The 13,672-nt window shown below is 46.9% G+C and overlaps 1 protein-coding gene across 5 annotated transcripts in view; it reads left to right on the top strand.

Annotated features, from left to right (window-relative positions):
* Positions 1-13,411, top strand: part of ELAVL3 (ELAV like RNA binding protein 3) — a 70,158-nt gene extending 56,747 nt beyond the window's left edge. For 2 of the 5 annotated variants that reach the window (XM_033173301.1, XM_033173299.1), the window contains exons 4-7: positions 165-318; positions 2,369-2,594; positions 9,119-9,157; positions 12,555-13,411. In XM_033173301.1, the coding sequence (XP_033029192.1) occupies positions 165-318; positions 2,369-2,594; positions 9,119-9,157; positions 12,555-12,903 (768 nt within the window). In that variant the 3' untranslated portion in view covers positions 12,904-13,411. The remainder of the gene's footprint in view (positions 1-164; positions 319-2,368; positions 2,595-9,118; positions 9,158-12,554) is intronic. The other 3 variants (XM_033173302.1, XM_033173304.1, XM_033173303.1) reach the window with 3 other exon arrangements.
* Positions 13,412-13,672: the final 261 nt, after the last annotated feature.

Raw genomic sequence — 13,672 nt, 5'->3', positions numbered from 1 at the left:
GCCCCAGCTACAGAGGAAGAGGATGGGAGATGGATGCAAAGGTAGGCAGGGGAGGAATCCTTGGCTCCTCACAAAAAAGTGGGAGCTGCTGGGGTTGAAGTGGGAGGTTGAAACAGAAAGCTCTTTCTCAAGAGTGTTTGTAATTCTGCCCTCTCTTCCACCAGGTGTCCTACGCCCGGCCTAGCTCAGCCTCCATCCGTGATGCCAATCTCTACGTGAGCGGCCTCCCCAAGACGATGAGCCAGAAAGAGATGGAGCAGCTGTTCTCGCAGTATGGGCGCATCATCACCTCCCGCATCCTTGTCGATCAGGTCACAGGTAACAAGAAGCTCATAAATACCCTTCCACCAGCGGGAAAAGATTGCCAAAGGGACTTGAGCAGAGCGAGGAGTGGGTTTCTCATTGTCCTGGCGGTCCTTCGGAGCAGGAAGGGTTGTGCCTAATTAGGCATGTGCCTATAATGCTATCTGTGTAGCACATCACGTGCCTTTGCGTGGTCTCATGCTCTGATTTGCATATCCTTTCTATCGCACTACCTGTTCTTGGTACAAGGGCTCAGGCCTTGTCCACACAGGCAGACAAAGGTTGATTCTCATGTTGAGGATCAGTGGAGTTTCACCTTGATTTCATATGCATTCTGCAATACCCAGAAGCTGCATCAATAGGAGTATAGCATCTAGATCAAGGGATGTAATAGTACCACTGTATTCCGCTCTGGTCAGACCTCACCTGGAATACTGTGTCCAGTTCTGGGCACCACAGTTCAAGAAGGATACTGACAAGCTGGAACGTGTCCAGAGGAGGGCAACCAAAATGGTCAAAGGCCTGGAAACGATGCCTTATGAGGAACGGCTTAGGGAGCTGGGTATGTTTAGCCTGGAGAAGAGAAGGTTAAGGGGTGATATGATAGCCATGTTCAAATATATAAAAGGATGTCATATAGAGGAGGGAGAAAGGTTGTTTTCTGCTGCTCCAGAGAAGTGGACACGGGGCAATGGATTCAAACTACAAGAAAGAAGATTCCACCTAAACATTAGGAAGAACTTCCTGACAGTAAGAGCTGTTCGACAGTGGAATTTGCTGCCAAGGAGTGTGGTGGAGTCTCCTTCTTTGGAAGTCTTTAAGCGGAGGCTTGACAGCCATCTGTCAGGAATGCTTTGATGGTGTTTCCTGCTTGGCAGGGGGTTGGACTGGATGGCCCTTGTGGTCTCTTCCAACTCTATGATTCTATGATTCTATACAGAGGAACCTTGGTTCTCAGACTTAATCCATTTAGGGCACCTTTCTAAATCTTTGCAAGCTAGAACTGTGCCACATTTCTGGTAAACTCTCTTTATAAAAGTGTGAGCTGCCCCATCCCAGTAGGGCTTATTTGTCCATCTCTTTGTCCTGTCTCTGCCATGATGCTGCTGTGTGTCTGGGAGTGCGGAGCTCAACCCTAGAACATGTCAAGCAATAAGTAAGAAATCATGGCTCTCTACATATGTCAGGTGCTCCTCCTCCACTGAGTAGCTACACCGATCCATACTACTTATGGGAAGGACCTCAAGTTGAGACGGTGTGGGTGCCAGACGCTACATCACCTATTAGAAGCGCTTGCATTCTCCTCATCCGTTTGTTTGGAAGGTTTTCAAAAAAAACCCTTCCCAGAACAGATTCTGTTTCTGTAAAAAGAAAGCACCAGATACAATACACCACATAAATTTGGACTGCCCTTTTCTCGACACCCTTCGCAGAGATCTCCTAGTGACTCCCACGCAGCTCAAAATACTGACTTGCAAAGAGTCTGTAATCCAATATTTGTTGAGGGATGATACTCCCAAAACTACCGAGATTATTTCGGGGTGCTTAGCCGAGATATTTAAAGCTTAATCTAAAGTTGTCTGATTTATCCAATGGTGGCTATCCGGTCTTTTATATATTGTATGTGTTTCAAACATTCAGGGGCACTAAAAGGGGAAATTAAACAGAGGTTACAAAGAATGCAAGGTGCTGGGGGGGGGGGAAATGCAAGAAGTGTCTTCAGAGGAGAGATACAGTCAAACCCCAGTTCCCACACAGCTCCGTTTTGGAATGTTTCGGCTCCTGAATGCCAAAAACGCGGAAGTAAATGCTCCGGTTTTCGAATGTTTTTCGGAAACCGAATGTCTGACGGGGCTTCCGCTTGAGTGCAGGAAGCTCTTGCAACCAATTGGAAGCTGCGCCTCGGTTGTCGAACATTTCGGAAGCCAAACGGGCTTGCGGAATGGATTACGTTCGACAACCAAGGTTTGACTGTACCCTACTGTAGCCCTGCATCATCAACTCAGCAGGTGCCCTCTCCAGCATGCATACAACACCCGTGCCATTCCAACTCCTGCTCTTCCAGGTGTCTCTAGAGGAGTCGGTTTCATCCGCTTCGACAAGAGGATAGAAGCTGAGGAGGCCATCAAGGGGCTGAACGGGCAGAAGCCCCTGGGCGCCAGCGAACCCATCACAGTCAAGTTTGCCAACAACCCCAGCCAGAAGACAGGACAAGCTTTGCTCACGCATCTGTACCAGACCACAGCTCGACGGTACACGGGACCATTGCACCACCAGACTCAGCGATTCAGGTGAGACACCTTCCCCTCTCCTCTGCTGGAGGGCTGAGAGTTCAGGTTGTTCTCCTCACCCGGTCCCTGGCAGCTGCCGCCCTATGCTTGGGGGAAACCTAGGACTCAGGTACCCAGCCCCATCATTTTCCTGTATGTTAGATCTGAGTGTCCACGGGTGCTGCTAGTCCCTAAGTAAACACAAGGCGAAGATGTGCGGTTGAATCCTCTGCCTCCTTCCAGTGTCCCTTTAGCACAATCTCACTGGCTGTTCTTTAAGAGATTGCCTTCTGTAAAGCTGACCCATTGGGCTTGGGCCTTGTTCTGGTACTGCTCTGTGCACTTCCTTAATATACCGTGGATCAGTGCACCTTGGGGGGGGCTCCTGGGTTCCCTCCTGGACTCCCTCCTTCTCTTGAGCCCATGCCTCACATTTGGGTCCTAATAACGAGGCAGACAGGAACAGTACCATTCAGTGGCTCCCTCATGCTGAGTTCTTCGAGGCAGGAAGGGACAAAGTTATGAGTATCTTTCAGATTGTTGCTGTGCTGAATTGGAAAAGATTACAGGGCATCTGGTCTACCAGATGGTTAGAAGCAGTCTGTGTGCTCCGGTAATGCTCACCTGAAAACTGCTAGGATTGGTGGTGGTGAGGCCAGGCACTTCCAATGTGAGTGGGCCTCTTTGTGCCTAGATGTGTTTCCCCCTGGTAGTTTTAGCAGCAGCTAACCCTGCTGCTCCACCCCAGAAATAGCCGCATCTCAGTATTCAGTAAAGGGATGGTTGTCTATATAGCTAGAGGTTCTGCTGGATCTAGATGGCAGCCACACGTCCATCAGGTGTAAACAGAGGTAGTGCTATCTTCCTAAATACCAATGTGTGCCATTTGCCAGTTATATTGCGTTCCTCAGGGGGGCAGGGTTGGGACAGATGAGCGCCCAGATTCCTTTTGTGCGAGACAGATCCTGTATGAAACAGGAAGTTATTTTTGTACATTGTTTTGGGAATCGTGATCCATGAATTCTCATATACCCCATTTTCTTTTCTTTCTTTTTTTCAATTTGTAGGTAAGATGGGGAGGGGCGGATTATGAGGGTCACCTGAAGGTCTGCAGCAATCCCATAGCAGCCCCTTAGCCCGTTTGGGCTTGAAAAGTCTTAGGCAAACTGAAATAAAGCCGCAAGGCAGTTAACCCCCCATTCCTGTCATTTGGCGTCGAATGCCTGGTTGCATCTGAACTCCCAATCTGCATCATATGTATGTTTTCTCCCACATTCTTCATGGATTTTTTTGTTATCTGCTGCTTCACACGTGATATTTTCCCCACACCTGCTGGGTATGAAGATGGTGCTTTCGATGTGACTTCCATGTGTGGCAGCGTGCATGTTAATACACGGATTTATCTTCATCCCCAAGCAGGAAAAATAATCATGTGTGAGAGAACTGTTCACTTCTTTTTAAAAGTGACGTTATTTGAGACTCATTATGTGGTACCTAATCATCACATATTTATTCAGCTTCATACTGTCCCCAAATCTCCGAAGTTGTTCATCTTCCTAACTCTCTAGGATGGCTGGTAGTTCCACCTAACAGCTGGAGAGCTGAGAGGGAAAAATGCCCAGGGTTAGAAAATGAGATATGAAAGCTAGGAGCTAAATGGCACTTTAAACCGAGGTTATGGGCGCAACAAAGGAATGTCTAGGTGTGCTTTTTTTATAATGAGAATACAAAGCTGAAAATATTATGTTCACTTTGCACATGGTCTAGTCCTTCCCCTGCCCACCCACCCCCTAATATTCTTAAAAGGGTCTCTTCTCCAGTCTTCAGAGAGTAGCTGAAAGTGGGGAGGCAGAAAAAACATCCTCTTTTCTACCCACACTGCATTTTTAATCTGAAATCTTGGGTGCATTACTGCGCCCAGAGCTTGGAAACTGCTCGCGCTAATGAAATCCCGTCGCAAAACGCTCCTAGGACAATGGGAGTTTTGAACACTGGAAATGCCCAGGCTTTGAAAATACAGGAAGGTCATAGCTAAGGTGGAATTTAACCTGGGTCTTGAGTTCTTCATGTTTCCCACTAAGCAGGAGAAGTTGTCTTGTGCTTTTGTTGTTGTTGTTCAGTCGTTCAGTCGTGTCCGACTCTTCGTGACCCCATAGACCAGAGTACGCCAGGCACGCCTATCCTTCACTGCCTCTCACAGTTTGGCCAAACTCATGTCAGTAGCTTCGAGAACACTGTCCAACCATCTCATCCTCTGTCGTCCCCTTCTCCTTGTGCCCTCCATCTTTCCCAACATCAGGGTCTTTTCTAGGGAGTCTTCTCTTCTCATGAGGTGGCCAAAGTACTGGAGCCTCAACTTCAGGATCTGTCCTTCTAGTGAAGTGGCTGTAGAATGAGGTGTTTTTAAAAGAATTCAGCCTGCTGCATCCAACTGGCAGTGGCAAGGAGAAATGCACAGAGGCTTGTGTTAGGCAGTGGTACTAATCATGATGGATTTCGGCATAGGCTGTGCATATCTGATCCAGTAGGAAAGGTGGTTTGGATACTAGAAGCATATTAGGGCTTGTGGAGGAAGCTTGTGGCAGAGCAAGTGAGCAGCTGTGCCCTTTGGACTTAAAAACATTTTGAGTGCAGCAGGGAACAGGGATTCTTCTAGCCTTGCTTCCCCAGAGGACTTTTATGGGTGTTTCCTTCGTTTCTGGAGAAGGAAATTGCTGCAGTTGCGAGGTGGACTTCCTGAACTATTCTGTTGCCTGTCTTCGTGAGGCTGAACTGGTAATAATCTCCTGTTGCTCTCTTATCATCTGAGCAGAAGACATTTCTGTTGCACTGTGTGCCTCTCTGTCACTTTGTAGGGTTGCTTCAAAACCAAAAAGGTTTAGATAGATGGATATTGTAACCCGAGCCTAAAAACACTGGATTTTAAAATCTATATATATAGAGAGAGGTTAGTTGCCACTTTGGGGTTGGAGAACAGGAAACTGAGTATTTTGAACAGTATCTTGCACCATCCTACCTTCTGTTGCCTCTCGACGTTCCATGTCCTTGAGGTGGAAAGAGTTCTTTCATATTTATTTCCTCCACCCACCCACCTTGGCCATAGCTGGGATGGGAGCCCAAAGGATTCTGGGCTGTGTCTGAGAAGAACCGACTTGGAGCAGAGGGTACACCTGTGTATTGCACTGAATGTGCCTAGCCCCAACAAAAACCCCACCCCCACCTGCTGTTTTGCACAGGCATCAATGGCAGCTTCTCTTCCTGGAGCAAATAGCACTTTTGCAGCGGGGAGGGATTTTTTTTTTTTTGTCAGGATGGTGGAAGTGGGGGTGGGTTAACCATGCACACACAAACACACACACGCTATGCCACGCTACAGGTTATATTTCCAGTTACAGGTAGGTAGCCGTGTTGGTCTGCCATAGTCAAAACAAAATAAAAAAATAAAAAATATATATAAAAAATTCCTTCCAGTAGCACCTTAGAGACCAACTAAGTTTGTTCTTGGTACGAGCTTTCGTGTGCATGCACACTTCTTCAGATACACTTCTTCAGGTGTTGTAAGAAAAAATCTGCCCTTATTCCCTTATGGGGTACACAAGAGCCCTTGCAAAGTCCTTTGCAGGTTCTCCATTGGTAGGAATAAAAAACAGAGGCCAACCAGAGAAGATTGAGAAGCAAAGCAGCTAGTAAGCTTGATCTTTATTGAAGCTGTTGCAACAGCGGCGATTTTCAGGGACCCATACGCAGGCATGCTCTTATAAAGACATTTCAAAATCCCTCCTGGAGTCTAGCCCACCCCCAGAAACAGCATCCAATCACAGAAGAGGTTATCCCAAGACCCCCACCACCCCAGATACATCAGAGCTACATCACAAATTGTATCTGAAGAAGCATGCATGCACATGAAAGCTCATACCAAGAACAAACTTACCGGTAGTTGGTCTCTAAGGTGCTACTGGAAGGATTTGTTTTTTATTTTCTTTTGACTATGGGTTATATGACAGTTTTACATATTGTCTATTTTGGCCCTAAAGTGTGGCAGGGCCCGGGAGAACTCCTAGTGGTAAACAGGCTGTTCAAAGCTCAAGGAGTTTCTTGTATCCCAAAGCAAGGCTAGAACCCTGCCCCACTTTTGTTTGAAGTGAAGAATTTAAAGGAGTGGTTTTTGACTTCCAGGCTTGTTCTATGGAGCCACTGAGTGCTCTGTAATTGTGCCGTTTGCCTTATCCCATGGAGAGCAAAATGACATTGGGTTGCGAGTAGGCTAGTTCAGATTTCTGTCCCAAAAGGTCTAATGTAAGCTGCCACACTCAGATTTAGAATCTGGTGATTCCTTCTCCTCCTTCTCAGAGATGTCTGTGGTGAATTTCCCCTTTAACCCCATCAGCTAATGCAGGTATGTTCTGACCCTTCAGTTAGAGAGAAACCACCAAATGGAATTACAGTGGTACCTCGGCTCTCAAACTTAATCCGTTCCGGAAGTCCGTTCCGAAACCAAAGTGTTCCAAAACCAAGGCACGCTTTCCCATAGAAAATAATGCAAATGGATCGATCCGTTCCAGACTTTTAAAAACAACCCCACAAACAGCAATTTTAACATGAATTTGACTATCTAACGAGACCATTGATCCATAAAATGAAGCCATAAACAATGTACTGCGGCCACACAAGTCAATCAATCAGTAGCTGAACTGGGTTCCACACAGTAACACACAAAAAAGAGCCGCAAAAACAGAAACGCAAAATAAATAGCAAAACCAGACAGAGCTCAAAACGGAAGTGTGGCACTCAAAACTGGAAGAGTAACACTCAAAACGGAGCACGTTTGGCTTCCCAAAACGTTGGCAAACTGGAACACTTTGCAGTGTTTGGGTTCCAAGGCGTTTGAGTACCAAGGCATTTGAGAACCAAGGTACCACTGTACTGTGTAAAACTGAGGAATACAGTGTTTCCAGAAGGCCATGTGTCCAAGCCCCTTCCCAAAAGTGGGATCATCAACCCAGCTCCTTCCCCCACAATCCAGGTCAACTTTTAGCTATAGTATCCAAAACATACTTTTATCAGAAAGAAAGCAATAACAATACGCTAGGAAATTAAAATAGCCTCTCTGCCTACTAGACGAGGGATTTTGTGCTGCTGGAAGGCTTTTCGTATAACCCACTTCTTCCTTTGGTTCAAAAGCCAATTTAGGTCCCAACAGGCAGGATAAATTTTGGTTCGGTTTTGGTGAAGTAATGATGGACTGAATTGTAGGTTCAGGTCACTTGTGTTTGAACTCCCTGCTCATACATATCCGGTGGACCCATACGCAGATGATGTTCATAGGCATGGCATCTGCATGTTGTACGACATGCCGTAACATGACACACATGCAAAAGTCATACATATGCATGGAACATGCGGACGTAGGTATTTTCTGCGTCTTGGCTCATTAAACATCCGTTTATGATGGAGCCACAACATACATGCTAATAAAAACATACATGGATCTGGGAGGTGTTCCGTTTCACCCATTAACATGCTCTCTCCTGCATGTGCAAACAGGCAAAAGGTCTAGTTTATTAGAAATGCGCCTCATAAGTAAGGCCTGGGATATCTGCACTAGGAAAAATACTCCCAAGTCCTATTACTAAGTTATTAAAAAAAATGTGCTACTTAAATGTGTACTGTATTCCATGCACCATTTGTGGGAGTTCTTAGCAAGATTTTGCCTTTCTGCACCACATTCTTTGAAGAGATGAGATTCTGGGAATCCAGATATGTGTAGCAGTTGATGGAGATGAGGGACCATTTTAAAGGACAATAGAGGCAGGAAGGCCAATAGGGAAAAGTACTACCGGTAGTACTAATTTGACCACTGGAAGCTCAGGCAACCTGCAGGTTTTCAGATCTTTGCTAGCAACTATTAAGACTAAACTCTCGCCTTTAAAAAATAAAGGGTAAGGCAAGTTGCCTTGATTCCATGGCATGATGGTAATCATGCAGATTCTTAAGCAATGAATTGAAGAAAATTCAGAGTTGCTGCCTGAAATCTGGACACAGCTCTGCAGAGGAAAGTAAGTCCTAACAAGAGGGAGTGGCAAGTTGTAACTGTAAATATGTTTGCCATGTTCTGTTCTAGGTGTTCTCTCTCTCTCTCTCTCTTTTCTTAAAAATGATTGATTATTACCATAATCATCATCATCATTTTTGAAATGCAGACACCATTGCCCTTAATTAATTAGTGCCTGCCCATTACCCATGCATCTCAGTATGTGAAAAAACAGATATAAACAAAATAGATGGAGATCCTTTCCCATTGCTGTTCAGCATATATATATACACACACATATATATATATTTCCAAACCTAAGACATTTAAATTCCTCCAGGGCCTCCAAGTGCACTCTTGCACATATACAAACAGCAACCTGTGCTTAGTCTCAGGATGCAAGCGCTGCCTCGCTGCGGCACTAATAGCCAAGCCAGATGGCACCGCAGGACCCTCTTGTTACGAGATCGTCTACTAACAATGGCCTCTCCTCGTCTTCCTCTTCCTCCCACAGGCTCGACAATTTGCTAAACATGGCATACGGCGTCAAGAGGTAAATAGCCTTCCAAAGCCTACGCTCCTCGCCACTTCGCCCCCCCTCTCCCTCCCCACCTGGCCCATAGCACAAGGCTGGATTTTAAAAAGGTGATTGTCAACACAGCCCCAGAGGCGAGAGAGCCCCCCACCCCACCCCCACCTCGGCCTTAACAGTGCAGCCGCACTCATCCTTTTACAAAGCAAATGTGGGCGTCATGATTAGACATAACATTGGTAGAGTCTCTAAGGTATCTGTTTTTTCTTAACCTTAAAGGGGGGGGAAACGTAGACAACTTTATTGGTGGTTGCTGGTTCGATACCCCCCATCCCCAATACTAATTTTTTTTATTTGTAATCATTTCCCCTCTTTTTGTATTCCCCCCCCCCCACCTCCCTCAGCGAGCATGGGAATTTAAAAGTACTATAAAGTTAAACAATAGAATCCCTCCATCTTCTGCCTTAGGCCTGTGGAATTGGGTTTGTGTGTCTTGGGGGACACCACTACAGACCTTTCATGCCTCTCTTTTTTCTGTTTGGGTTTGGTTTGAGAGAAGGGTTTGCTGTTTTTCTCCAGATGACTGGCTGTTCCTTATATAATTTTTTGTTTTGGTCCTTGTGTTTATCTGTTGTCACTGTGTTGGGTGCTTCTTGTTTCATTTAGTTGTGTTGCTTGAAGGACAGAAATTAGACGGTTGCTCCAAAGGAGAATTGGGAAGGTGGAAGAAAACATATATATATATATATATTATATATATATTAATATATATATATATATAGGCAACCCTCTGAGAGCTAGAAGGCTGTCAGACATATTACAACAATTACTGTTTATATTTCAGGTCCCAATCTTCCTCAGAAAGTTCAGAGGAGCTTAAAGGAGCTCTCTGTAGTTCCCCATGTAGGCACTGAGCAAGCTCATTCCTCCTTAGGTCTTCTCAGACCAAAATTCCTAGGCCCCAAATTGAGCCTGTGTCGTTTTAAGTGGTTGCTAGCCAGCATCCTTCATGAGTGGTCCAGCCTGCCCTGGAGATTCCTGGCATGCCCAACTGTTTCCTCAGATTCAGCAAGGAGAAGAAGCTTGACCCTTCCACAGAACTGCCTTCCTTCACTCCTCCTGTTCCCAACAAGATTAGAGGGGAGCGTTGTTGTTCACAAATAGAGAATTTTCTATGCAATAGCACAATCGCATGTGTTTATTCTGACGTAAATCCCACTGAAGTCAACGGGCTTCCTTCCAAGTAAATGAGCATAGAATGATTGCCGCTGAAGTCAAATTAATTAGCAGACACACAATGCTCTACTGCAGCAGGCTGGAGGTTGAAGGTATTCTCTGCACAGAACCAACTCCAATACATTCACTTCCACCTGTATTTGGAAAGCTTAGTTGCAGCAGGCAGGTAGTGTTGGTGAGCCATTCAGCCACGAATAACAGCGTGCTCTGGATCAATAACAAAAATTACACATCCATATACAGAGTTGTGGTGAAACAACTCAGAAGGACATGGGTGGTGCTGTGGTCTAAACCACGGAGCCTCTTGGGCTTGCCGATCAGAAGATTGGCAGTTCAAATCCCCGCGATGGAGTGTGAGCTCCCGTTGCTCTGTCCCAGCTCTTGCCAACCTAGCAGTTTGAAAGCATCCCAGTGCAGGTAGATAAATAGGCACTGCTGCAGCGGGAAGGTGAACTGCGTTTCCGTGCGCTCAGGTTTCCGTCACAATGTCCCGTTGCAGCAAAAGTGATTTAGTCATGCTGGCCAAATGACCCAGGAAAGCTGCCTGTGGACAAACGCCGGCTCCCTTGGCCTGAAAGTGAGATGAGCACCTCAACCCCATAGTTGCCTTTGACTGGACTTAACTGTCCAGGGGTCCTTTACCTTTACCTTTTACCTGAATCTACCCATAGATCCAGGTTATCCAAATATTTCAATTTTCTTTCTTCCTTCTTCTCCCTCAAAACTGGGGTGGACGAGGAAAGGGAAGGAAATAACTGGAGCACAGGTGGTCACCAGCAACATGTCAGAAAACAATAGCTGGCCCGGGGTGGGGGTGGGGGAAGAGAGAGAGACATAGGGAAGTTTGTACTATACCTGTTCCACACCCATCTCACAGCAAGCTCTGCCCCTCATCCTGGGCAGGATTCACCTAATGAGTCCCATCACTGGAATCCCTTGTGCAATGGGCTTTTCCCTCCTTTTCCCTCCCTTCCCTGTGCCAAAATTGGCTTTGGGGGCTTGTGAGAAACCCCGTAACAGTGCTCAGGGGAGGAGAGGGGGGATATTTTGTCTGGCAAGCTGTAATGCTTGAGCTGATGGAACTATCACAGCACTGAATTCCTCCCTGTTTCATTAGAATATTTCTAAGATGTTATTTGCTACCATGAAGTTTATAACTTGGTGTGTGGGTTTTCTTTCTTTCATTCTTTCTTTAAATGGAAACTGAGATTCTCATTGTGCCAGATTCTGCATGGGATTCCAATTTAAGGACTTGCATGATCAACTCATCCATGCACAGGAAAAGTCACAATCTCCTTCGTTATGAGCCCTTCCATTTTACCCTTGAGGTTACTTTGTTATTAGAGCCAAGAAACCTTAAGGTCAAGCAGGGAGACTCGTGGCACACTTGCAGGCAGAACCAAACTGGGGGAACATGGAGCACAGGCAGAAATACCCTTGAAGGAGTGTGAATTAAAATGTCACCTCACCGAAATCTGTGGGGGAAATTACAAAGGTAGGCTTGTTCAGAGGTACCTTGGTTGTCAAACGCCTTGGTGCTCGGACGTTTTGGCTCCCGAAGGCCGCAAACCCGGAAGTGAGTGTTCAGTTTGCGAATGTTTTTCGGAAGCCAAACGTCTGATGCTGCTTCCACGGCTTCCAATAGAGTGCAGGAAGCTCCTGCAGCCAATCGGAAGCCATGCCTTGGTTTTTGAACCATTTCGGGAGTCAAACGGATTAAGTTTGACAGCCAAAGTACGACTGTACAGTGGTGCCCGCTAGATGAATGCCTCGCTAGACGAAAAACTCGCTAGACGAACGGCATTCACTAGCGGAAGGCTTCACCGCAAGATGAAAATGTCAATGGGGCTGCCTCGCAAGACAAATTTTTTGGGGGGCGCGAAAACCTCCGCGCTGCATTGCCGCTTCGCTAGACGAAAAATTCGCTCTACGAAGACACTTGTAGAACGAATTGTTTTCGTCTAGCGGGGCACCACTGTACATCAAATTCAACCTCAAGGATCCAGGGCTTTTGGTAGGAACTGCCTGTGCCCTTTCCCTCCTGTCCCTTGGAGCCAAGGCTTGTAGGAGCGAACCGCCGGTGCCTCTCCCTTTCCCCTGAGAAGTGGGCAGCGCTGTTCCTAACCTGTCCATATTGCAGTGAGCTCATGCTGGTAGAATGCCAGCCTTACACCCAAAGTAGTCCTCTCTCCTTGATCTCCAGGTTCTCTCCCATCACGATCGACAGCATGACCAGCCTGGCGGGAGTCAACCTGACAGGGGCCTCCAGTGCCGGCTGGTGCATCTTTGTGTACAACCTCTCCCCAGAGGCCGATGAGAGTGTCCTGTGGCAGCTCTTTGGCCCTTTTGGAGCAGTCACCAACGTCAAGGTGATCCGCGACTTCACCACCAACAAGTGCAAGGGCTTTGGCTTTGTCACCATGACCAACTACGACGAAGCAGCCATGGCCATCGCCAGCCTCAATGGCTACCGACTGGGCGACCGAATCCTCCAGGTTTCCTTCAAGACCAGTAAGCAACACAAGGCATGAGCGAGCGAGCGGGGCGAGAGAGATGGCGGGAGGGGTGGGGCGGGGGTGGAGCGGCAAGGATGCTGGAAAACAGCCCTCCTCCCCGACTCGCCACGAGAACGGAAATGTTCATTGACTCAATGTTGCAGAATATTTAAAACAAAACAAAACAAAACAAAAAACCGCCAGACACCGTGATCTTCTCTGGGAAGCAGGAGGCTTCTCCCGCTCCCCCTCCCCTGTGCCCGACAGCCCAGCGGGGAGCACGGACGTGGCAACATGTCAGCCACCTTTTGAAAACCGATCCCTGCTCTTGGCAATGTGCAGGGGAGACATCCACTCAGAATAGAACACCTCTCTGTTTCTGTGACCCTACTGCGCCCCCCCCCAACCCGGTCCCTTGTCCTAGGCTTTTCTAACATACTTTACCCAAGTCAGAAGCTTTCCCCAATCTTCCATCCTTCCTTCCCTCTTTGAATTCTGAACCCTTATATTGTTCCTTTTGATGGGCAGGTTTCCTGGCCCCCCGGGGGGGGTGGATGGGGACGAAAACCTCTCTCTCCTGTAAGGTGTGATATCGAAACACTCCCGACCCGCCCAACACCTCCAAGAATTGTCACGACTGCTTTTCTGAGCTAGCCTGGGGGGCGGGGGGAGTTACAATAATCCAGCTCACCACTTTTGTCCTCCTTGGATGCAAAAAAAAAAAAGTACAAAAGTACAAATGTGGTGGGGGACAATGCTCTCATCTCATCCCCTGGTCTAAAATGTTAGCGATATTGTTTGTTAT

Source organism: Lacerta agilis, chromosome 16 (assembly GCF_009819535.1).
Source record: "Lacerta agilis isolate rLacAgi1 chromosome 16, rLacAgi1.pri, whole genome shotgun sequence".
NCBI classification, from domain to species: Eukaryota; Metazoa; Chordata; class Lepidosauria; order Squamata; family Lacertidae; genus Lacerta; species Lacerta agilis.
This window is presented reverse-complemented; position numbering and strand designations above follow the sequence as displayed.